The sequence below is a fragment of the Synchiropus splendidus genome, chromosome 7 (genome assembly GCF_027744825.2).
Source record: "Synchiropus splendidus isolate RoL2022-P1 chromosome 7, RoL_Sspl_1.0, whole genome shotgun sequence".
Classification (NCBI taxonomy): Eukaryota; Metazoa; Chordata; class Actinopteri; order Syngnathiformes; family Callionymidae; genus Synchiropus; species Synchiropus splendidus.
Genome location: NC_071340.1, coordinates 19,333,259 through 19,360,242, shown reverse-complemented (window position 1 = coordinate 19,360,242; position 26,984 = coordinate 19,333,259). Strand labels below are relative to the sequence as shown.

The 26,984-nt window shown below is 42.6% G+C and overlaps 1 protein-coding gene across 2 annotated transcripts in view; it reads right to left on the bottom strand.

The window, feature by feature from the left end:
• The window catches only part of tcf7l1b (transcription factor 7 like 1b), a 32,055-nt gene extending 22,873 nt beyond the window's left edge, over window positions 1–9,182 (bottom strand). The window contains exons 1-3 of one of the 2 annotated variants that reach the window (XM_053870291.1): window positions 8,441–9,182; window positions 8,289–8,364; window positions 8,089–8,216 (exon numbers count right to left, since the gene is read on the bottom strand). In XM_053870291.1, coding sequence (XP_053726266.1) covers window positions 8,089–8,216; window positions 8,289–8,364; window positions 8,441–8,626 — 390 coding nt within the window. In that variant the 5' untranslated portion in view covers window positions 8,627–9,182. The remainder of the gene's footprint in view (window positions 1–8,088; window positions 8,217–8,288; window positions 8,365–8,440) is intronic. The other variant, XM_053870292.1, reaches the window with a different exon arrangement.
• Between the last annotated feature and the right edge of the window lie 17,802 nt (window positions 9,183–26,984).

The window sequence follows — 26,984 nt, the reverse complement described above, 5'->3', positions numbered from 1 at the left end:
AAACAAAAACAGAGAGTGATGGCGGCCGCGAACCTCTGTCGCCAAAATGCTAAAAGCCACTGTAGTATTTAAATCAGACAAGGAGAGAAGAAGACTGGGCCAAGCATTCTGTAGCTCAGCTGTGAGGCTCTAAGCCGTTGCCCTAGGGTCTTTGTCCTGCCTTTCAGGGCAAGTCTGAGGTAGTCAAAGACCCTATTCATGACCGGCGCTCCCCCTGCCAACACACCCATACAGCCCCAGTCAAGTCAGCCGAGAGCTATAGAGCCTTCCCATTTCACACGAGAATCAGACCTGCCCCTAAAGCCTGCTTCAGGGATTTCCAATAGCCAGCCGTCCAGCCCATGTACAAATCAAACAAAAGGGCTGCTTGGCCTATTCCATGTCATATAAGGCTGATTAGATCCTTTTTTTTTTCTAATGTAGCTACTCTGAATCTGACGCAAGAGTCAGACACTTTTGTAAAGAGTTGGTATCTAACTCGGAGGGATTATGTCAGAGGAGATGCGGGGCATTCACGCCACCATCCATCACTATCAGATCACCTCACGCTAACACACAATGTACGCTTGACTTCCTCAACCTGAGTTCATCAAATGATGAATGAGAGCCACACAATCACGCTGATCACTCCAAGTGACGGGGAAGCCCGCTGATGTCTTACGTCTGAGGAGCACAAGGTCCTCAGCCACAGCCGTTACAGAGAACTAATCCAGAGCGTTGCCTCATCATTTAAATCCAGGAGATAAGGTCAGGGGAGAGTGAGATCCTAAGGCTGAGGCCGTTGGGAAAGTCAGAAGTTTCTGCTGCTTCGGCTGTTTCCTCTAACAGGATCCACAAGTCTAACTGGAGATAAAGAGGCTACACATTTTAGAAGACTTGTGCTTTGGCCTGCCTTTAATCGAATTTGATGCTCCGCAGAACATTGTGACTCCTTAACAAGTACAATTGGTTTATGAGGGTAACTGAGGGAAGTAAGGGGCACTGAGAGGTTAAGGCATTATCCCAGAAGGAGACGACAATCTCATGGGAAATTTGGGAAGTCGGGACAAAATCCCTTTCAATAAATTCATGTACAAATACCCCTTGAAAGCACCAGGCTAAAGCACCACTTTACTGAAGTCTACTATCAGCTGTAAAGATTTTGAATGAATTCTTAAAATAATGTAAATAAAAAAATTAAACTAAATAAATAAATCAAACTCTACATGTCATTTTAATGTAAATAACAACTGTTATAAATTATGCATGGACAGCCAATGTAAAAGTGAGTTTGTTTAAATACAATACAATAAAGAGGTAAAATAAACAAAACTCCTCAAACACTCCAGCCCTGAAGGAGTAAACTGCCAGACATATTATACATGGATTTTTGGTTTTAAATCTTGGCAGATTATCACAAACCCTGACAACTAATTTGCGGCAGTTGTAGCCACAAGGTACACATGTGGTTACAGTGTGATATACTCTCTTAAGCAAATATAATAATGCTAATTGAATGTAACGTCTGTTACCGGTACTGGTTAAACAGCGCTAATATAGTTAAGGTTCGTCTCGCAGGTGTGACATGTTGACAGCACACGTGTTCACCGGGGGACATGAGGCGCACCAGCGGTCCACACTTGCTCTTCCATCGCAGGAACAAACTCAGTGGGAAGCGGCCAAAACTGATTTATAACTCCAACGTGAAGAACAGCTGCTCCGCTCGCTGTCAACTTACCTCGTCCCGGACTGATCTCTATCTACTTCTTAATTTAGTCTGAGGCAGTGTGGCACACGGCAACACATGTAGCGGGATGACGGAGTCGGCGTCCGTCCTGGATACAAATCACTGTGATGATGCTCGGTGAGCATGATCTGATAGCCTCCTGCTGTTTACTGATTGTGACTGTAAGGCCTTGTGAGTCACCGAATCCCTCAGATAAATAAGTGCCTGAAGGTCTGGAAGCCAGCCCACCTCAGGATAACAGGCAGAGGAATAGCTGGACTCGTATCTGCCCCAGTTAATGCTCCCACCAGCACATCTCAACAATCTTGCCTTCCTCTCTCTCCCTCGGCTGCTGCCTGCAGAGCGTAAACTGAAAACAGCTGCTGGGAATACCAGACTGATGAAACTCTGTTTAGAGCCTTCTCTTTCTCTTCCTGCTGCACAATCGCTTTTTATTAGCATGGAGTGAAGTGTTTAGGTACAATTATGAAGGGAAAATATTTCTTTATGTGGACTCAACCATCGTGGTTACAGTGGTGCAGCCCACTTGGCGTTTACTGTCGCCACCACCCCCGCCCCCACGTACCACTAATATACAAGTAGCCTGACATATTATTAAGCACCAAAGTGCATTTATGGGCGGTTGGATTCCTCTGTTAGACGTGGGTCTATTAAATGAGGCATTTGTCAACAATTATTGCAAAGGCGGTCACCAGATTTTTTTTTGCCACCAAAAAAAATTCTGCAATCCTTAACCAGATCACACTGCTGTATTTTTAGGACTCCAAGTTGCACCAGTCATGAAAAGCATCATGAAGAAGAAAAATAGACATAAATAAGTTGCAAACCAAGTGCATGAAGTGCGACTTGAACTGTGACGTGGAACGGAACGTATCAAAGAAGCAAGCAAACTGAGAAACAAGGAAGCACAGGTGGAGATGTTTTGGTATAACAGCCAAAATACTAGCGTTTAATCATAAGAAGTAGAAAAAACATCACTAATCCTCAGCTGCTCAGGTGTCCAGGCGAGTTTTAGTTCCTGTACGGTACGGTTCCTGTCATTTGTTTTCCTTGGTAACGTTGCTCAGAGTAAAATAACATTTGAGAAATGTGACATTTTAAATACTTAAGTTGCACCTAGGTAGTTGGAGAGCCATTACATAAGCAAAAATAAAACATTTAGATTTGTGTTCACGGCATGCTGCTTTTCCGTGGGACAAAGACGAGGCCATTTTGCAAAACTATAAACAATAAGATTTATACTGAACAGCAAATTATATTCAGAATGCAAATGAAGAGCTGAAATGTTTTGATAGTGTTTGATAAACTAATAAGGGAAAAGATATCGCAACCTTTAATACAATATATATTCAACAGTTACACATATAAATATTATGATGAAAAATAAAAAATATTATTTTATATTAAGCAAACTATTAAATGATTTTATTTATTTTTCATTTTATTTTTATCACTGTAAATGACAAAAATAAGTGTATCAGATGTAGTTAGCCGTCACCTTTCAGTCCCTTAAATAGACTGATGAAAAAATGATTTATTTTAATGAGAAACTGGCTAAAATGCTCTACTACAACTCACGGAAGCTTTAACAGAGGCTGCGGTGATGCTCCAGTCATAAGCGATGGTCACCTGTGGTCAAGTATCAAACACGTTCATCAATAAATACGGTTTTGTCAAAAAAAAAATCACAAGAAAAGTAACGGCTGCACCAAAACCCCAAACTGCAGAGTGGCTCCGGCCAAACGCAACAAGGAGAAAAACACATAAATTGATAAAAACACATTTGGACACATACTCATCTCAGCACATCAAAGAGATTCATTGATGTCGCTGAACATGGGGAGTACGGCTGGAGAGGGGAGAAGGGGAGATGTTGGTTATCCTTTTCCTCAAAGGGTGCTGAGATGCTCCTGATGGGCCCGGCGCTCGAGAAGCCAGAGAAAAACTATAAACAGAATTTGTAATGTCGTGCGAGTGGGTGGGTAGGTAGCGCACTAGCAGGCTACAGGGTAGCAAGAGGGATAGACGCCAGCTCATGCTTTCCACAGAGACCGGAGAGGGAATGATCCAGTCCGGGATTGACACCATTTCACACGGATTTACGCCAGTTACCATAGGAAGCGTGGTTAAAAAAAAGACACTGTCATTTGATGCTCTGAACAGTGAAACAAAGCTTTCATAAAACACCCTGGCTGCCCTGCGATCACAAAGAATGTTTATGGCAATATCATATTCACTGGGACAGTTCAGTTGCTATAACGCTGGCAGGAGCTCACCTGTGGTCACAGGTGATCTGTCGCTAATTGAATCCAGCCACTAAACTGATGTTTGGTTTGTCAAAAAAAAAACCCTATAAACACAGCCAATAATGTCCGGTTTGTTGACACGGCGCTCAAGAGCGAAAATATTTGTGCGCTAACTTTTAGATTACCTGCTGCAGCGGAGCACAACTTTCAGGCTCCGTACACTGTCGCCTCTGTTGAAAGGCATCTTAGCAAGCCTCACCTGAACACCTCCCCCCTCCACCCTTCCACCCCCAGCCTCACATTCTGAGCACAAGCATGCAGCACGCATGGACGCATTTAAGAACACACACATGCACCAAGGTGAATGACTGGCTAAGTGAGCGCCCGGGTGAAAAGACACCTCCTCACAAACAGCGCTGGCTTATGCAGGGAGAGGCCCTTTTATTCCCTGGGACAATGTCTATGTTGACTTTTCTTTGTCTGCACATTTTTAAGCACCAAAAGCAACAAAAAGAGTGGAAAAAAAAGAAGTCAGAGAGGCATGCAATCGTAGCCACTGACATGTTCAGGCTTATACAAGCCCTCTATTCATATCTCAGCCTCCAAGAATATTCTATTCAACAATCATGCTCCGGAGTTGGAGTGTTCCACTCTGTATTTGATGAAGATATATTTGAGCTGCTAACCTCGCTCGCGCTTACCCGCCACCTCGCACACACAAGAGGCATTTCACCGGTCGGTGGCGGTGATGATGTTCTTGCACAGTTATCTAAAAGTGCTGATGAGGCTGTCACGGGTTCAGCGTCGCCAATTAAACCTGACACTGCCGTGTCACTACAGGAACAATGCGCTGATGTGACACGCAGAAAGCTGGATTTGGCCAAAAAAAGAATCTATCACAGAGAGAGCAGGAGTCAGTGGAACATCTCTCCAAACATAAAACCTCCTCCTCCTCAGCTCTCGGTGGATTACAGTGGAATGTCAGCGCTGAACAGGCTTTAAATCAGTTATGCTCGGCCCTCGGGGGAACTCTGCGCTGATCCCATGTACGCCTGCCTCTCATTGCTCATGATAGGGCTGCCACAACCAAATTTAAAACTTGGGCCTTAAATTCTTCACGTCGGCGCACATGCTGAAGTCAAATCCCCTGCCTGGCGACCCTTGAGCAATCTGTTTTTCAATCTAAAGCCGTTTCCCGACTGAAGGAAACTCAGGATATGTTTAAAATAGGCCGCCACACTGACGCGCTTGTTCCATATCAGACAGAACCTGGGACTATTTCACACACATTTAAGCTTCTACCTTTACGGCTGTTTGTTTCGTGTCAAAGCACGTGATGACACGAGAAGTTCGCAGAAAAGAAATGGAGGAGGTGGATGTGTACACATGACTTCATATCTGACAAACCGTGACACTGCCAGGAGTGATAAATGAATATAGATTACTAGACTGCATTTGGCTAATACTGTTATTAATCTATAATGCATCATAATAGCTTGACAGATGTGAAGGGAGACGCGATTACTTTAAAAAAAAAAGTGTCCCGTCAAAATAAAATTACAACTAACAGTCATTTTTCTAAGAGAACCCCAAAATAAATAAGTTTTGATGATGCTACTGATCTATCATAACAACAATAGAGTGCCAAAGATTAAAAATGGCTTTGAGGGCTGAGTAAGACTCCACAAAACATCTTCTCAAAACCCCTCTTTCTCTCAATCTCATGCCTTTCAAAGTCGTCTTCTGAAGACATAAGGGACTTCCTGATTGATTGACCCCAAAGATAGCGACAGGACGTGAGATACGAGACTTCAATGCTCGTCTAACCTCGACAAATCCGAGATCAATGAATCCTTCATCACAAACCCGGAAGTGAAAGCGGCATAATTGCAAACACACACTTAATAACACAGTGTGTTTGCCAGCTGTATCATTTGAACAACAAACCCTACACTTAAAGAACTCATCTGTCACTATAACCACTACAATCCAAGACACAAGGAGTTTTTGTTTCTTTAAAGCGGAGGTGTGACAACACATATAGACACCCAGGGGGGAGAAGGTGGAGCGGAGGGGGTTATCTCCTCAACATATAAGTGCTCATGATAAATGTTGGCGAGCGCTTCATTGGTTTAACCCGGGTAGACGTGGGTGCACGCTGCTGATAAATATATCCCAGTTGATCTCACTGCGCTGAATTTCATCCACAGGTGTAAACAAACCACAGCCTCAGCGCGAGCCTAAAAAGGTACTAAGTCAAGCCTCGCATCGATCAACGTCCGTCCCCGTCACACTCAGCCATGTGCAATATGGAGACTCCAAGACATCCCAGAAGTATGCCACCCATTGTCTGCCGCCGCTCTTTCCGCCGTGACGATAATTGACATGGTCAGCTCACTCTGTCCCATTGACCTCATTCTTTTTAAAAACCTATAGCCCAAATCCTCTGTTGTTTGTTTCACTTTTCTTCTTCTGCCTGTTCTTTTAAAAACTTTGGTGGGGCGGCGAGGAAGTGAGAGGACTTCTTATCAGATAAACCCCAGGCCAGAGCAAGAACAATGACAAGATACCGGCTGAGTGAAGAGACAATCACTCAGCCTGATTGAATCAAACATTCTCTTGTTCGAGAAATTAAACAACGCGATCAGAATGAGCGGCAAACAAGCGATACTTTCTCGGGGGTAACACGCGACTTCGCCGTCCGGTTTTACAGCCGACGGAGCTTCAAGTTCACATACCATAAGGCCAGCAGCAAACATTAATGTTTCAAAGTTACAATAGAAGCGGTTTATAGTGCATCTACTGAAGCTTCCCATCAAAACCGTAGCAATCCTCATGAAGTGAAACTAGCCAGGAGAGCTACAAGTTGCATCACCTTGTGTGAGCGGAGTAGCCATTTAGTTAATGAGCTCCAATGGAGACCTCCAATGAAGCCATCAAGGCTGCTCAGAATAACAATAGTCAACTAACGCCTTTCTAATTGAATGGAAGGTACAGGGAGGAGAGGGGAGCGGGTCTGGAACAGTGAAAAGAAGACAGAAAAAAAAGAGGGGGGGGGTTAGGTAGCCTTTTCAGTCAGATGCCTGCCAGGCCTTAACGAAAGTACTTGTTTTTTTTAAGGGGAGGGTGGGGGTGACAAGGATTGGGGGATGGACGAGCACACAGAAACACAGCTTTCCTGCAGGGATTATTACAAGGAAGTTTGCATAGTGCTCCCATTTAAAGTGATTTTCACACTGCTACAACGACTTCAGGTGGAGCCCCCCAAAATCAACGGAGAATCAGGAAAGGTCTGCTTATAACGCCAAAGCGTTGGGAGGAGCTGGAACGCAGACAATCGCTACTCATTGTGAGCAACTGCTAAAGCGAAGCTGTTGCATGCCGCAGCTAGACTGACAAGGACCAACGGAATCCCTGCAAGTTTCACATCAGCCACACTCACATGGCAAGCCTTATCTCAGCGTCTAAAGAAGTTTCTGGACAACAGCTGTCGGCCACACGGGGCCAAACCCCAACCCAAAGTGTATTTACTGTATTGTTACAGAGCAAGGAGAGGAATCCAGATTGAAAAAAAAAACACTTCAAGCCAAAGTATTAACACATAAGAAAGGAAGCTAGGGACAAGGATAGTAAATCCATTATTATAAACATTCATCTTAAGACTGAATAAAAGGTGTGTGGTGACTGTAGTAGTAATGCATAATACATATAAAGTGCAACCAACTTGCTATTAATAACCGAGAAAGGAAAAGCAGTAGTAGGAAGTGGTGGCATGCAATTATCAACATCCACTCTCTGCACTGTGTTTTTGATAAGGAATTGCAGCAAATTACCCCGAACAAAAAGCCAAATGATGAATGTGTCTGAACTTTGAGCCGAGAGGAGTTGTCAAACGCAACTCTTGTGGAGGGTGGGTGGCAGGGGGCAATTTATATCCCCCCAAAAAAGAACAAAGAAGTAGTTAGTCTTCCTTTTGAGAGGCCACTCGGAGGGAATATGGCGGTCTGGCAGTGCACAAGGAACTTTTACACACAGCCAAAGTTTTTTCTTCAATAGGAGGTTGCCAAAGCATACAGGAAGGAGAGTGTGGAGTAGCACATGCACATGGACACTTACTGTTCTTGCACTCGGAGACAGTGAATTGTTGGATAGGTACGGGTTGGCCAGGTCCGAGATCATGAGAAAAGGGTAGCCTGGATAGTGAGGGCTCTTAAAGAAGCCTCCATCTTGCTGCCGCCTCAATGCTGCAAGAGAAAAGTCATATTTCATACACTGTTGTCAAGCCAGTTGCCCCATGACACCATGAAGTGCGTTACCTTCACTGAAGTACTCTCTTGTCTTTTCATAGTAACTTTCTGTGTCTGGTCTGGTTTGGGGGCGCCTCTCTGTTTGCTACATCGCAGAGAGAGACAAGTCAAACTTTTGGACAAGCGGGGACTCACTCACTCGAGAACAAAACGACTCTCACCTCGGAGTCCGAGGAGCTGCTGTTGTTTTCCGACTCGTTGACCAACGACGACTTCACATCATCCAGGTCCCGTTCTGCTGACACATTCTCCGAGATCTTCTCCTCCTGCTCGCCTTCGTCTTTAAAAGATATCATTTCATCATTGGCCCCCAAATCATCCCCGCCACCTCCGTTTAACTGTGGCATGTTTGCGCCCCGAAAAAAGAAAACAGCAGCGGATCGAATCAAGAAGCGAAAAAAGAAGCGGCGCAGGAACAACCGACTTTTCTACTATCGGACGCAAGATCTAACTACAGGAAAGAGTTCATTTTCCTCTTCTCATCCTCGGAGCAGGTCCATGTCGCAATAATCCACAACAATAGAAGAAGAAGAGGAGGAAAAAAAGGCGCAGGAACTTGTCAAAGTTTGCGCTCCGTTGGTGTGCGGGTCTCCTTGTCGCGCAGAGGAATGGAATCCTTCAAGAGGCGAACCCGGTCAACAAGATCTCACCCAAACCATATCCAAAAAAAAAGGAGGAAACAAAGGAGAGTTGTGTCAACTTGCGGCGAGCGCTTTCCAAAAGAAGTTCTCGTCGCGTTTCTTCCTGAAACGTGAGCCAGAAAACGGGTCGGAGCGAGGGTCGCGAGTGTTCAGCTGAGGGTGGTCGCTGTTTCCCTCCACATTGCTGCCGGGGAATGCGCCCTGAAAACTAGTTGCTTGTTCAAGTGGAAGAAAAAGCTCGTCCGTCTGTAGAGGAGGAGTTAAAACCGACACTTGATCCAGCGGCAGCAGCAGCAGCGTGTACACTCACACCCACATACACACATCACACAGACGCAGCCCTTTAAAACACAACACGCACAAGTGAATTAAACAAATGTCTCCAACTGCCTTCCTCAGAATATCATTCCTAATCAAGTCATAAATTACAAACAAATAGTGTGTGCTTATGTAGAATTCATGCAAAGTTGATCACCAGAGACAGAAGTTTTCTTTGCTTTAGTCAAATTTCAAATTATTATCTGTAAATATTTTTCGTTTGACGGCCCACATTTATATAGATAGATTTAGATAGATAGAAAAAAATACGTTTTGTGACAGAGATATACATGTATAATAAAATTAAAAATGACTAGAATAATAATCTGAATAAAGCATAACTAAACTGTCTCTTTAAAATGGATATATTGGTGAAATGTACTGTACAAACAAATGTAACATTTAAAAACCAAAATATTATCTTACACATTACACAGTACTTTATTTTATGAGGACCCACCATGTCACATTCAAGACGCCAAAGGAATGAATTTGTAACACTCAATAAAAGTGGAAACTAGAAAATAAAATTGTTTACCGGAAAAGTATATATAAAAGGGTACAACTATATTTTTAAAAAATGTCGACGTAGTAATTCAATAATTGGACATTTTCCAAAGGTTTTAGTAGTGAGATAAACCGTTTCAATGATGAGGCAGAAGTTGGACATGGGAAGTGTAAATTAAGAGATTCAGTGTTTTATTTACTCAAGTAAAATTCAGATTAAAAAGAGTAAATATGTTTTGCTTAGCGATACATACAGGAGCTTTCATCCCCAGTGGCTTGTTGACATAAAGGCATCAATGCCAGGGGGATAAGTTGAAAATAAACTTGGAAGTCTAAACAAATAATTAAGATAAAATATGCAGCGCAAGAAAACTAACCAAGAGGAATTCAAAGTAGAAACTGTAATCTAAGGTTTGTTCAGTCAGGGGAAGTTTAATGTTTGAAATGTTGATGAGTGGATGTTCATATGCAAAGTCAATGACGGCAAAACGATAATTGATAGTTTAGACCATGACATTTGTTCGAGATAAGGTGTACACATGATCAATTTTGGATACATATTAAAGAAGAAAAGTTTCTTGCAACGTGTAAATCATGTGTAGTATCTAGAGACAAAGAGACCAAAGCAAAAAAGGCTTTGGGAAATGAACAAACACTACAGTTAAAACAGTTGAAAGCTGGGATTAATGCTTATTTTCTTAGATAGATTGTAATATTCATGACACAGGAAGTCTAAGCAAAGACGTGAAATAAATAAATAACATTTTGAGGCATGACTTTAATTTACCTAATCGTGTGAAGAAGAAAAAAACATCATTCAAATTTCAGTCAAATTGAGAAATGAAATGATACAAAGAGTGTCACAAGACTGACTCTGTGTTGCTCATGCAAACAGCTCTGGGGAGAAAGGAGTTGTTTTATATTTCAGTTTGCGATGAATCAACTTTTGACTCTTTTTTATTTGAGAATTATTAACGTCTTTTGCTCCAGAGAAGGGTGGAAATTTAAATCCATGGCGACAAATATACTTTTGAAATATCATTTACATGTTTTGGGCCTTGAACAAAGACACATGCTCGATTCTTTTTTAATCGTTGGATATTATGTAAGTTATGAGACAAAGGCAAAGTTAAATAATGGAGAAAGACTGGTAGGAAATGATTAAATATGAGAGAAATTATGAGTCAAGCTTTCAGTCACAGAAATGACAGGCCAAAGATTGCTACTTGTCTCGTCGTCATCATTAAAGATTTGAAGAAATGTATTGCAAAAGCATGCATGAATTGCTGTTGTTGCATGGGTTTGGGTTGAATAGTAAAGTCTGGTTGAATGGGAAGAACTTAAGAATGAAAGTCAGATCAGTTGGTTATGTGATCATGAACTATTATCCATGTGTGTGACTTAGTTTTCTTACATATTTTTTTTACTGTTGTTTACGTAGAGAAGGGTTTTTTTGTCATTCTTTTACATATTAAATTTTACTTATTATACTTATTTTGCAGGTTCATTAGGTCATATATGTGACTGAAATAAACATTTTGCAATCTGATATTTAAAAAAACATTTCAATAATTATTGAACAAGTGGAAACATTTTGTTACATTCCACACTTTTTAAATACCAAATTTGACCTTGTCACTCCACAGTATCTCTTGTTTAAATGGTCATGTTCTCCTCATTACAATGATCCATTGGGTCAATGGATTGTTTATTTGAGTCATAGTTATGAGGACAGACGGGATGAGAAGAATCAATGCACTTTTATTTGAACTAGTTTTTGGAGGTTTACTCTCCCTCGTGTCTTTATATTGAGATTACTGACTTGACTTGACTTGACTTGTATGCGGCGTGGAAGATTATTTACCATCTATTAATCCCTGGACGCATTGCCACACATGTCTCTCCTGGATGCTGAATTGTTTCATAAAAGTTCACAGAAAAAAAGTTGTGCAGAAGTTCCATCTGTCGCTCACTTGTGTTACCTTCCCTCCCCGCCCCCCCCTTGTCCAATGGACTCAAAAGTTCTGATGCGAGGGGACAGGCTTCCCCAGATTGAGGAAAGAAGTCCTTGATGTTGTCGACTGAATGTCAGCAAGCTGAGGGTTGATTGACAATTCGGCAGTGTCTCCACGGGCCTCATTAGATCCTCGCTCCTCCGGGTGTTTGTGTGTGTCAGTGTGTGTGTCTTCTGTTCGGAGAGAAGCCTATAGTTGTGTTCTGCATCGCTATGAAGCCTGTGCACTGTTATGGGCTGCATTTCCTGCAAATACACATGTTAGTACTTGAAAGTGCACGCACACACACACATGCACATGCGCACACACACAGGTGGATTTTTTGCCCCCAGGGCTACATAGCTTAATTTTCATGGGATTCACTACATCCGGAATGTAATAGAATGCATATTCCAAGTCACTGTTTCCCTTCCGCCATCCAAATGTATGATGAAACTCCTCCTCAGCTGTACAACGGTTGTTTTTGTTGTCTTTTTGATGGAAGAAAGAAAAATGGATGACTTGTATGCAAATGACTCACGTGTGTGTGTGTGTGTGTGTGTTGTGGACTGAGCTTGTCCCAGCAGGTGTAATTACAGTTTGTCAGCACCCGCACACCACCCTTATGAATGATTGATGACATAAATCAAATATTAAAACAAGTCAATACAAGAGAATAACCATGCAACGCCTGTTATGGGTCAGCATTCGCGGCGACTGAGGGACAGTGAGGGATCGAAGTGGTGAGTGGTGCAGGGACTTTCTTCGGGGAAAAACCTGTCATGAAGTTACACGTTTTATGACGACGCACATGACTGGAAAACATAGTTCCCGATTAGCTAAAATTGGTGAAAACTAGGTTGAAGAAGTGAAGAAGAAGCTAGTTTGTTCACGTGCTACTATTCTTGACTTCTGTATGTGGAAAGCCAGAAAAGGGTCATTCAACAAAACCCGTACTGGATCAAAAGTGTTGAGGATTTCATCATGCGTGTTTCATTGTCATTGCCAACCACAAACCCTTTGTTATGTTTTGTCCTTAAAGTTTCACATCTTTATCAATTAATTCATAATTCAGCATTTTTTCATTAAAACCATTCGTCCACATCCTTTTTTAACAGTATCATTTTGTTTATAAACATTATTATTTACGCTCACTCCACAGTTCAACATAGTTGAACCCAGGGAACACTAGCCTGTTCTGGCTAAAGACACTGTTTCTTTAAGTGACATCACCGACAGGAGATGACATCACTCGAACCCTTTCAGGAACCAAGGTCTTTTGCAGACAAATTCCCACGCAATTTGATGACTGATTTGCCGTATCAAGATAGGGTCCATTAAGCTGCATCTTGCCACCTATTATTTTTTTTCAACTGCAGGGTAAAGTGAAGGAAATAGTAAACTGAATGATGAACTATTCAGTACGTGCAGTCAACAAACATGCTTGCTCTCACCATTCTGGGGTGGCCGCTTTGTATTGTATGTTCTGGGGTGGTTAAAAGAATTTAGGTCGCACATAAAATGCATGTGAGGTAGGGCCTAGCCTCAATAGCTAGCATTTGTTTGGCGCACTCGAATGCTGCACCCCCTAAATTTAAGGAGAAAACATATTTTGCACACACATGAGCCGCACTGGTCTGTGGGTCACAGGAGCAGCGGTCTGCGTCGTCCAAACATCTTTACAAAGAGACACCACGTCGCTCATGAATGAGTTTCTCTGTGAATGAGAAACAGGGGTCCAGCATCAATACTGAAGTTTTCTTAAGTACAGTAGTGTGACCAGACTCAATTTCTTGGCAGAAGTTAAGTTAATCTGATAATCTTAAATTATAAAACCTCAGAAGTTGACATGGTGCGTTTCCATCACTTCATCAACAGTTGCAAGGCTTGTCATGGGAAGATATGCAGCAGCCAAAGAAGGGAAGCAACCAGATTAATAATAACGTAACATTTGGGGATGAGAACTGATGGGAGTCAATCGTTTCCAGTTGCAGCCATTATTCTGGTTTTCTTTTTTTTTCTTCTTTTTTTTTAATACAAAGTGAGAATGGGACCAATTTCACAGACAGTCATCACAATAAATATTCATCTTCATATGTAGTCACATAAATCTGAAAACAAAACTGAAAATTATTGGCTTTAAAGATAACATTTAAAGATAAAAGGTCACCACAAAACAATTATCATTTTGAGTGCAAGTCATGACAGCAAATAGAGATTATAGTAATAACAATAGCATTTTCTATCCAACTGTGTCCAGGCAATGACTTTAAAGAGTAATACAAATACTGTTTTGATTTCATGGAATTTTGTCGGCGTCCCTGTGGACCAGCTGAAGTGAAGCCATCCCACCCAGCCGTCCTTCCTCCTGCCTGCCTCATTAGAGTGGGATTAGCTTTAACATGGCAGCGATGAGGGTCAGAAGACATGGCGAACGCCACAACCATCGCCCGAGGGCGGATCGACTGGTGACCAGAAAATGTATTCACAATGTGCTGTCCCTGCATCTGCTACGCTTTGAAGTTGCTCTCTCCACTCTGGCGCATGCTACGTGACTGTTTTTTCCCCTCCACCTCGCAGGAGAGCGCGTGAACATGTGAAGCCCAGAGATGCGCTCGCGTGTGTCACAGTACATGTGTGTGATGTGTTGCTGCATGCGCACATTTCATCATGTTGACGAGACAATACAAGCCAAAGCAGAGGAGGGAGCGAAGCCAAGGTGAGGCTGCAGCGCCGATCCATATTTGCTTTGGAGATTTCAAGGTCATCCTTTCATGTGGAGCCAACCAACAGTCAATCACCTTCCAATCAAAGCAGTGCTTAATTCAGCAGTAATTCCCATCCCCTCATCAGGGTTTCACCTCACTGTTTCACAGGCGTTAAGCATTTTCCTCTGATCTGCCGCGGGGTGTCCAACATGGCTCACAGGCCAAACCCACTCTGTCAAGTTCTCTAATAAAAGTGCTGCAAGTGAGCGGAGAAGATGTCAGATCACACAATGTGTTAGCGGCGCCTCCGTCTATCTCGCTCAGATTCCTCTGCATCGTCTTTGAAGTGAGAACAAGACGCTTCTCAGGCTCTAATTTGCTTTCAAAGGACACGACTCGCACAGAATACGCGTCTAGAACGATTTCACGTAGCGCTGTCTCAAATATTGCAGTGTTGCGGTTTAGGTTCTCCGCTTAAATCACCGGGCGTGTGTGGGTTGATGTGGCATCTTCAGTGGCTAAATAAATGTGGATTAGGTTAACATGAGATGCCAGCTTACAAGGCCAGTCCATGGAGATCTGAGGCGACTCTCATTGTAGTTCCACGTGGTTAACAGTATAAGGCAGGGGTGGCCAACCAGTCAGAGGCTAAGAGCTACATTGGTTCACTGTGTTGCTGAAAAGAGTCACATCCTACCAATATGTAAGGCTCACCTGAACAGCTGGTCACGTGACTTAGCGGCAGTATAGCGGTTAAAGCACTAAATCACTGTGTGTCACATGGTTGCTGGTTTGAGTCTGGTGTATGCCTATTGTGTATGTATTTTTAAAATTCATACATTTTACCGTGATCCTCCTCCAAATGTCAAGCGGCACAGGTAGAAATGTGTGCGCCATTTATTTTACTTAATAATTTTTTACGTGGCTCATGCCACCAATAACGCTGCCCGGGTCTGTGTGTGTGAGCGACGCTGCAGACTGGAGCGTCTCATCTTCACTCCACTGAATTAAACAGACTTCACCGTGATCAACAATGAATAACAGGTGAAACACACGCCATACGTTTAGTTCAGGGACTGACACAGTGAAACGTGGAACTAAGTCATGTAAATCGTGTTGGTCATGGATCTGATGACGGTCCAAGTCTAAGGACCGAGACTCACATTGAACATGCTCCATTGTCTATGTTTCAAAGTTAAACACAAGTCAAAGTCTTTGAACTATATTTTGACATTTCGCCGGAATAGCTCTTTTTCATCTTATTTCCTGTATAAATGATCATCTCAACAGCAACTTGACCCACAGACAGTTCAGCGGCTCATTTGGTGAAGAGCCGCATGGTATAAGGCATAACTTCACCATGCGGCGGTCTCTTTATGTTACACACTGACCAGGTTACAGGACAAACAAAAACTTCTACTCACTGAGAATTCGATAAGTGGCACTCCTTAAATGGGAAAGTCTACACACAAGGTGATGTCCCCATAAACAACTGTGGTTACTATCAGAGTAGTCTCAAAACTGTCCTTCTTTTACACTGCCTTCCCTCATGATACCACACTATTGCAGTATTGGAGAGCAAACAATTGTCCTTGTACGCATGACATGAGTTTTAGAGGTTGAACTAAAAATTATGAGCCAAATAAATATTCTTCACGTTTCGGATGTTTTTAACGTAGAGTTTGACACTTGAGGTTCGGAATCATGACATGGTTGACAATTTGTTTTAAAGCACATGATAACCCAACGGACAAATTTTATTTGTTGTTTCAAGATCTAGAGATGCACATGGTTTGTGCACTATTATATTAAATCCTGACTGAAGTGTGTGTTGACATGGTGACACATGGAGATCCCAGCATTGATGCTTCCGAAAACAGGGCAATTGATGGCTGAAATTCGATAGTAACTAGATGCATGTTTCACAGACAGTGCCGGTGTGGACTCTGAGTCTGTTGCATCACGCACGATTGTTCATACGTCTGGTGATAATTTCTGTGGAGCTTCCTTGGTGCAACAAGAGCTGTGGTCAGAAGGCCATCATTGCCGACTGGGGGATTTGGACCAGGCCTCTAGGTAGCATGATCCGACTATGATGTGCGAATTTGGCAAAAGCATAAGACCGGGGGTTTCCCTGAGACACTTCACATGTGAGTAGAATTGTTTCTACATAGCCGATACACAACCACACACACAATGATAAAGAAGGTACTTTCCAGAATTATTAATAGATAAAACGTTCAAAAATATCAAGAAAGGAAAAAACATCAGTCCTTTGTGGTGACATGTGGTGGTCCAGTGGAGCCAGGCTCACTCAACATTCATTAAATGGATTCAATATGCTCTAATTTATATAGAGAATCAATATAAGTGGCGGAAATCAGATTGGAGAGAAGCGAGTTGAGAAGATGCCTGCTGGATGCCTCCATGAGGAGGTGTTGCAGGGGTTCCTCAGTGAGGAGGCTATGAGGCTGGATGAGGGGAGGCCCTCCAGAAGAGCTGGATGAACTTTCAAGGACGAGGGAAGTCTGGCTGTCTCAATATATAAATTGGTTTATGAAGGATAAACCAACCCATTCATTCCATCATGCCAGCTCTGTATATTTGATGGGCTGCAGCAAATCCCTCAGTCTATCTAAGCACAGACAGTATCAGTCAAGTACATCATATTTAATATTTATCTAAACAAGTAGTAAGTAAGGTTAAATACAGAAAGAAAAGCAAATATTTCTGCAGATGTTTCACATTTGATTTTTAGCAAACATGAGAAGACTCACAAGGAAACACTGTTCTGTAGGGTGACGTTCATAAAGAGTCTGCAGAAAAGCCCTGTATATCAATTAGCTACGTTCATTTGCGTCAAACATGTCTTCTGAACAACAATGCAGCACTGTCGTCTGGAGTATGGAGGTATGATGCATAGTACGAGGTGTAAGGAAACACATGATCGCTAATAGGAAAACTCACTTACTAGAATGGCGTAGTAAAAGTTTAAATTAACTGGCTGAGAGTGATATAAATTGCGGAATGGAGCCTGTATGTGTGCCGTGTCGCAGCAAATAAGCGTTGATCGCTTCATATATTTTACACAGAACAGTAAGCCATCTTGATGATCGGCAGCAAACGTCTGGAAGTTCCTCAGTGCCACACTCATATCCAGCGGAGAGGAGGGAGCAGGACGGTGTAGAAACACATCAGTGAATGCTCAACATTTGTGTCTTCAACTGGGATGCACTGCGGATGAACAACAGTTTGCATCACCGTGAGTCGTATTAGCTCACCTCCTCAGTCATCACGCTAAGTCTGGATGGGAGTGTCTCGCGCAATCATGGATCTCACAAAAATAACCTCATATCCGTTTTAATCCACAGAAAGGTCCCTTTTCCCGGCTGGTGAGGGCGTATATGGCATTTAAGACTGTGAGGATATGATTAGATGACAGTTTTTACTGCTCGAAGGGCGTAACTGAAACACTAAACTGTGCAGAGGAGGGAAAATAAAAGACTGGGTTTTAAGGTTTTGTTCCTGGCATTCTCTTTATTCCTAGTTAGAGTGTACATCATTTTCAGTGCTATATAGACAGCTACTACTGTTTAAAGAACAATACAGTATTTCTTATTATTCACTTTATCTACACTGTCACCTCCTCCTGACGGACGCTCATGGTGGGCTGCACCCAAAAATCTATAAACTGGGCACCACAATAAGTAGCATGGGTAGAGCTTGCATCCTGACAGTCACCAATTGAGCGATGCTTTAGAAATGATAATACAATTCTTTAACTGTTTGAAGTTGTTGATACTGGTTTGGTTTAACTTACGGAAGAAGGCGCCAGTGAAGAAAAATAAGAATAAAAAATGACTTTAAAGTCAGACTTAAAGTGAGAATTCTGAGATTAAAGTCCTCACTTTAAAGTCAAAATTTGGAGATTTAAGTGAATACTTTAATCTCAGAATGCTCACTTTAATCTCAGAAATCTGACTCAAAAGTGAGGAGTTTAATCTCAGAATTGCCTATAGTGAGAACCTTTAAGTGTAAATAATAAGGAATACTGAATTCTGACTTTCAAGTCAGAATTCTGAGAGAATGTCCTCAATTTAAAGTGACAATTTTGAGATTTAAGTCAGTACCAATTTTTTTTGTTCGCTGGCCCTGATCCTCTTCTGTATAATTATCTCTTATTGATAATAAATATGCTACACACTTTGCATAGGTGCTTCAAAGAGTTTAAATTCAAACCACATGACGGCACTAAGTGTCACACGTTAAGTTGGTATTGCAGGAGTGGAAATCCAAATAATAGCGGCCCCCGGTGAGGTGGCCAGCCGTAGTCAGTTCCACATTAACCCACATGAGTCAAACTCAAACACACAAAACGCTAACATTTTAAGCAGTCTGACTCACTGGCCAAACAATATTGTACTTACTGAACAGCGAATGACTGCGCCTTGTTGGCTCCAGACCAGTGGCATTCTGCCAGGTTCTGTTTTAGGTCCCATTCTGTGTCCTATCTATGATAGCCATTGGTCCATTCATCCTCCATCACAACGCATCTCTCCGCTGGTATGCCAGCGACACACAGATTACCCGCTGATAAAGGATTCTCAAGGCGTCACTGCTGTTCAAGCATGTCTTGATGATATCGCCTGCTGGGTGGCACAACATTTCCTTTCAGCAGAACTAGTCGAAAACAGAAAATGTGCCTCCACCTTTAGAGCAATGCTAAAAAACTGTTTTTTTATGGACTTGCGTTCAGGTATATCAACCTGCTTTCACACTACGTGTCAGTCTTTTTGTAATGCAGTTCACATAAAGCATAAAGAATTCTTTTCCATCTTCAGCAATGTTTAGAAGTTGACATTTATGCTAACTAAGTGGCTGACCTTGATGTTATTGTGCGTCATGACTAAGAAAACCTGGACTCAGCTCAACGTATTTAAAGCTCTTGCAGGCCACATAAAATAAATTGGTGGTCCTAATTTGGCCCCTGGGCCTTGGGTTTCACACTGGCTGGAAGCAAACCCCAATCTGCCTATTCATATTTGCCGGAGATGTGATCCATCAAGTTATGAATTTCAAAAATCAAGATTGTAGGAAAATGAAACAAGGAAGTTGTGCTTTCCTCTCGAGTGTGCAGTTGGTGCAACCAAGTTTAGATTAATGTGATCCGCCATTATGAGCAGGAATATGAAAGGATCATGTAAACCTGTGTTGGTTGGACATCCCATACGCCGTTGTTGCACAAGGGCAGATTAGCGTGGAAAGCAGCTCAATCACGGCCCTTGACTGAAATGCATGTCCCTGTTTTCATGTATTTCAGAGGATGCTTTTAAAGAGCATTATGTCTGAGGACTTCAAAGCGTGTCAGAAGCACTTTCCTTCAGAGTGTGCAGCAGCATGAAAACGCACTTATTTTTTTCCAAAATGGACAGGAAGAGGCCCTCGCTGGTTTCAAGGTGATGCTAATGCATCACGGCTCCAGTTTTCTTGCGTAGCTCCTTTTACCTTGAACAAAACAGCCTGTGTTAAATACTATTAATCATTTTTACTGGATTCATTTAACGCTCACTTTTATTTTCCACTAATTAAATTTACAAGGGGACTAATTGAGTTTGTTTATGTGCTGTGACGACGAAGAGAAATCATTTATAGTTTAATAAAAAATGAAGAAAAAAAAAAAAGCTCAACAGGTCCGCTATGGAAAGATTTTATGTACGGCCATGTGAGCGGCGGGTGGCTCCAACATGGCGTGATTCCCTCCAGATGCTGGATTCAGGTTTTCCTGCTCCCTGCTTTTATTGATCCAGTTAATGTTACCGTTCGCTGGGTCAAAGCCGGTGTTTTCTCAGCTGAGAGTTCATCCTTCTACTCCCAGGGGGATTCTACATCCATTCCGGTGATGTAAACTGGGCCCAAGTGAAAAGCTGTTGACTTTATTTCATATATCCGCCAGATTTTCTCGTGAGCGTGATCCAAATGAAACGTGTTATGTGTGAACCCTACGTTTCGTACTGGCAGGCAGGGCTGTAGACAGCTGGAAGTAACTTGAGCCTCCTCGGTCACTTATCAGCTCTGGCATCCCTGCCATTTCCCATAGCCACATCTTCAAGCCTGAAGAATCCAGCCATTGTTTCCATCTCTGTGGCTCCTATGTTAACTCAGCAGAGCCTCGCTGATTGTCGCAGAGATATTGAAGAAAATTGTAGATGGGTCCGTCTTGTGACATCCCGGCTGCGAGCGGCTATGTGCGACTGTGTTTGTGGAGGAGTTCCACTTCATAGCGTTGTAGAGAGCGTCTGCACCTGCCCTGTGTGTCAACAACACACACTCAAGAAGAGAGGTGGCTTTCACACCAGTGGCCTCGAAGAAGCTGCTTACTTTCCAAAGACAACAATGACCACGCTGCTCTGCAGAGCTTTTCGGCTCTAAAGGCTTGGCGCCTGCTCTGTGTGGCCTCCAGATTAGCTCCCGACCGGGTCCTCTGCGCTCTGGCTTATTGGACTTCCTCACGTCCACTTGTTTTTGTGCCTCTTAAGTTTCCAGGATGCTTTTTGACTGTCTGTTTTACACATAGAGACAGGATCCCTCATGGGGGTTGTTGGGAGGTTACCGGGGGGGGTATTAAAGGGGTCATGGAGAAACTGTCAGTCTATTTCCTCTGGCCTTGGGAAAACTGCACCACAAGTCTTTTGCATATTTTTAGCGTCCTTACTGGATTTTTTTTTGTATGCCTATGAATCCGCATGAGCAGATGTTTATGCCCAGTTCACACAGATTTTCAAAAATTCACATGGATAACTTATTATTAGTACTGTCTCTTGACTTCACTTCTTCCCTCCCCATAGTTATAGCATGACCACGTATCCGGCGTACAACCTGTCAGAGTAATGCAAAGCGTCTGGAAAGTATCAGCTTCATGGGTGAAAAAAAACTCTTCTCTATAGAATTACTGCACAACTCCGCTGCTTGTCTCATAGGATACTCAAATATCCACAGCTGTGTGTCTGTGTGTGTGTGTGTGTTGCTGTAAGGAAAAGCACAATTCTTCCTAATTAATAACTGTTACTCTCCAATCCATGTCTAGTATCCGTATCACTTGTATTTGAAATGACCTGGGTCACATTGTGTTACTTGATTTCAAGTGAGAAGCGTTTTTTTTTGATGAACTGCCACGAGAGATGGAACAGATCTTTTATCGGAACAATGAAAATGTGTGCGGATGATGTGGAAGCGCTGTATATGGGTCTCTCCGTCAGCTGTAACTTGCCGTATAGAAGAATTTTAAACTCATTTAGATGAGATCAGTGCAAGTACTGGAGCTTAAAGGAACATGCCTCCGATATTCCATGGTGAAATACATAGTATTCTTCCCAGATTTCCCAGATGATACGCAACTCTCTCGTCTTTGGGCGCTATTTTGTTAGCATTTAGCATTGCTAGTGGTGTCATTAGGATCCAAAACACAGCCAAGTTAGAAGCGACCTTAAACGCGATTTAAATAAGGCTACATGAGTTGCTATATAAGTCAAGCACGGTTGGACAAAATAAAACCTGGCGATAAAACTATGATGCAGGGCAGATTTACACTTTGATGTTGGTGCAGTAACATCATCACTCTCCTCCTCTCACTCCTTGTCCAACTACTAAACCTAACTAACCAACTAGTAGTGAAATGAGTAGCAATGCTACATGCAAACAAAGTGAGTGCATGCACAAAGACGACTGGTTTAAGATCAGGAAAAAACATATGTCATTGTGGTGTGTTCCATGAAGGACTTACCAACAAAACTGTGGAAGTATGCATAAATATTCAATATGAAATGACCATATGTCGTCTACATTCTGTTGAATTAGAACTACAGGAGTACAAAACTTAAAATTCAGTGCAGCGTGGCACCAAGCGAGAACCAGAACTGTGCCTCGATGACATCACAAGAGTAAGATCCTGTTTTCTGTACGGTAGTACTGAGTTCATTGTTGTGGCTCCGACCGGAATTTTTTTTTAATGATAGACACTTAAGACCAATCCATCAACGTCACACAAGCAGAGAGTAATAATCATCTTTTGAAACATATTAGACTCTCACCACAACTCTGATTCTTACTCATCACAACCTTTCGTCGTGAGCGTCCTGGCTGGTGAGATGACTCCAGACAACAATACCTTACTGTCTGTGGAAGAGAACAGCCCTCGACAGGCTGAGAAGCCTCACGATTGTCTTCAGTCAGCACGACACATTGTGATCTACAAGCGACATGCAACTGGTGGAACTCACATACACGCTTCCGGAATTGTGTATAGCTTTTTGCACTTTATAATATTATATCTTTTTCATTTGATTGTGATATGTTGTCTAAAGAGCATGTTACAAACAAAATTTCCTTTGGGATTAATAACGTTTTTTCTGATTCTGTTTCAAATATTGTGTTTGTAACTGTGACACATTCTAGCACTGTAATACCGGGTCGCAGTGTTCATATTGTAGCTGCTTTATTCTTTCTGTTATTTCAGTTTCAGGATGGAAAAACACAGTCCAGATAACCAGGGTCACTTCACCTCAGCGTTACAAAATAGTAAGCATGTTCTTGCCTCATGAAAACATATTCTTATTAATACCGTGGGAGAGAAAAAAAAAAGAAAATTGCAATTGACATGTTGGCTGATTAAATAACGCTGAAACCTCCCCTGGCGTACTTGTTGAGCAGGTATGCTGCGTGCCAGTGCATCCAGTGGCCAAGAGCCGGGACCACGTCGCCCGCAGACATCTCCTACCTGCTGCGCCGCATTTCTTCCGCCTCACTCCGCTAATGATTTCACTCTGTGACTGACTTGCTGCTTGTCTGAGTGCAAAATATCATTTCTCACTGTGAAGAGGAGCTGACATGGAAATAACCTGAGCGTCTTTTTTTCCCCCATTCTATGAGGCAATTATCACCCGGTGACGAAAGGAAGCTGCATGCCAATTAAATCATTCACCCCGTCATGATGCAGCTGCACAGAGTCAACAGTGCACTGCAGCTGGGCTCCTCAACGCTGCATTAGGGGAATTTTAATCCCATTTTTTTGGCACTGGTCTGATTTATTTGGTCATAAAGACAAGAGCTCCATCTGAGAAGGATTTCGGAGCCAAAACACAAATGGTGGCAGACTGGGAAACGGAGCAGGAAATGAATCTGCGGAGGGTCGTAAGTCATCACACGCAGAGGTCAATTTGCCTAATTGACTCTACATACCTGGGATACCTGGACAACACCGAGCTGTCCGGAGGTTTTTTTTTCTTTTCTTCTTTTTTTTAAACAATGAAGTCGTTCCAGTTTGCCTCCACAGGACAGATGATCTTTGCAGCCAAAGGCAAGCCTTCACGTGTGTCTCTTATCCATTCCCTCCAGTGCAGACTGAAAACAAACTATCCACAGAGCCTCAAACCTTTTCCAGCTGTCACATCCATCACCCGGTGTGTCCTAACGTGATATGACATGGTAAGACAAGGTGAGGTTCAGGCCTGGAGCATGATTCACGACATGTAACTCAAACTATGAGCATAATCACTGTAACTGCCTGTGGTGGAGAAGGGAAGAGCACATTTCTGAGCACCTATTGTCTCTCATGTTACCGTCATCAGCAAAACTTGGTCCAAAACTGCACACGTTCGGCAGATAGACCTACTATCGCTGTTTGATTCTCATCGGTCAATAATTTATGATCAGTGGCTCAGCCCGATTCTGGAGCCAGTCCTCATTATTTTTGTGTTTGAGTTCTCCGGATCCGGGATCTTGGAATGATACCATGCCCGAGGAAGGCAGCTCAGATCACATTCCAGTAGCAAACCAGCTGGCACGTCCGAAAGAGAACAAGAAAGAGCTGAGTGAATTGCTGGTTGATGAAACAACAAACAACTCAATTGTACCAGAGCAACAGTCCCGCTAGGTGGGTCAAACTTGTGTGGCTGCAGGGCCTTATGGATCCCTTGGACTGTGAAAATCTGGCTCCCATGAGCACAATGTCGGAAGAAGTTAAAGACATGAACGTTTATGAAGAGCAGGATCTCATCAATTTGGTTGTATGTACAAGTACACCCAAAAGCCACACCTCATAATTCCTTAATAATGTTTGTGATTTTTTTTTTTTTTGCATCAATGTGTTTGTGTTGATTTTGACAAATATGCATTGATCACAGAAACATGTTTTTGTCATTACATAGCATTCCTCACTCTTCATATTTATTTTTCTCTCTATTTTTTTACATTTTGGTCAATGTTTTAATTTTGCTGTATTTTTTAAATCCCGATTGTTTTCAAAATGTTAATGTCATTTTGTTGCTAAAACTAAATTCTGAAGTGGCTCAAAACATTCACTCATTATGTAGCACAAGTTTTCAAGTTAACTAGAAGTACTCAGAGAGCACACACCTCTGGAAAAATAAGTCTGATTTAAAACTGAAGCTGAGACAAATCTCTAGGCTTCAATCGCGTCCTCTACAAGCCAAGACCACATTATGGTCCTGCTTTCTTGTATGAACGATAGCAGTCTTTCATTTGCCACTCAAGGACAAAATACAAACATGCCTCCTGTTAAAGCGACTGAAGTACTCCACAACAGAACATAAAAGGACGAAGCAACACCAAGCAGTTGCTATATAGAGTAGCAACTCACCTTCAAAATCACAAAAGTAACTTGAAACTTCTACTTGGAGATGTGCTATATCCACATTCTGCAAGTCAGTGACTATCCCTGACCATCTGGCAGGACGAGCCACATATTCCTCGACACAGCTGAGCCCCAAAACATTTTTCCTTATCCCATTTCTGTCTGAAAATGTAATGAAATCTGTCTATTACTTTTTAATTTATGCTCACAAACAAACAGACTTTCAATTGTAACAGGGGGCAAGAAGGAGACAAACAGATCCAGATAACTGAGGACCAGTGTCAGAGTCTGCTGGGTTAGGGTTAAGGTATGTATTGACGTTGAGCACCACCCCGGCCCCTAACAATAGCCCCAACCCACAAGAAAACAATTTGCCCGATATAAGCAATAAAAGTGACGACGGTGAAAAGAAGTTCAGGCTGGGTCTCCACACAAGACCAAGCGTGGAATGGAACATATAATGACAGAACTGTTGCAGATGACAATATACACACTTGTGTTCCTGGGTCCACCAGGAGAAGGAAGATTGCACGCTGAGATAATTTTCCATGCTGCCAAAGCTAAAGCACTCCGAGGACAAGAGGCCAGCGCAGATGATATGGCTCGGGACAGCAAAACCACCGTGTTAACTCTGCGGCACATACGGCATCGTCACTGTAAGATCCGGCCAAGCATTTCCAGAGGTTCCTGCGATGTCATGTTCATGTCATTGTCATGGAAGGTAGCGAACAAAACTGAAAAAATACAATTAATTTATCCTTTAAAATGGACTTTTCTGTCCATGTATTAATGATGAGACCTGTAGAGCCACATACATGCGGTTGTGTTGATGCATAAATTGGGAGAAAGAAATATGAATAACATAGGTGAAATGAGAAGGTATATACATAGATACCACAGATAAATATGCTGTTGCTAAGATGCAGCTGACTGTTCTGTAGATATGCTGTTACAATGAAGGCAACAAACATCTGGAGAGTTCTTTTAGGCTCCAGCTTTGCCTTGTAAAAAGATGAATGTCTAGAGAGCAAAATGTCAACTGACTCAAATCTTTCATCGCGCTGATGTGGAGAACAGGCCGAAGGCCCTGAAGCACTCGAGCACCGTAACAAAAATGAATGCCGCTGAAAGCCATAGGAAGTAAAGCAAACAACCTCACATGAGTGGGCGCTGTTTTGTCAGAGCATGGAGGTGAACGCAACAAGGTGTGTGGAAAGGTTCTGCATGTACATATGGATATCTGGTCAAATAATTTCCATCTAGAAAAGGATGGTCTTCCACTATACGTGGAAGAGCATGCAAATTCAACGACATCTATGGAATAAAGAAACTCCGAGTCAGGCCTCGAGACCGAAAAGTCATGAGGATGTTGAAGAGTCAGCATTGTCTCAACCCTAATTTCCTCAAACTCTTGATCATAACAGAGCTTGCAGCATGACAAAAGAAGGAAGAAAAGAAGCAATTTTAATGTTTTGTTTTTTCAAGAGTGCATGCATTTGTATGTGTGGGAGGTGGGCTCTTTATCAAGCCTCGCATCCAACCTCTTACCTCCCCTTTTGGGCCTTTAGGAGCATCCTGTGACCCCCGACCTCCTGGACAATAGAGGCCAGGACGTTTCCCAGTGAGCAGCGATGGAGCCAACAACAGGAACATGAGGGGTGCTCCTGGGAAACAAACTGTTTATTGTGCGGCAGGATGGACGCCCCCCCATGTCACAGTCACTTACTGACACACACACACACTTTCACAGACACTAACACACACCTCTGTTTTCTGTAGCCGGTCTAGCAACAGGTGGTTGTCGCAACACCATAGAATACAAACCGCCATTGTGCGACTGTGAAATGAAAGATTTTTTCAAATTGGCTATGTGGCATTTCAAAGAACCA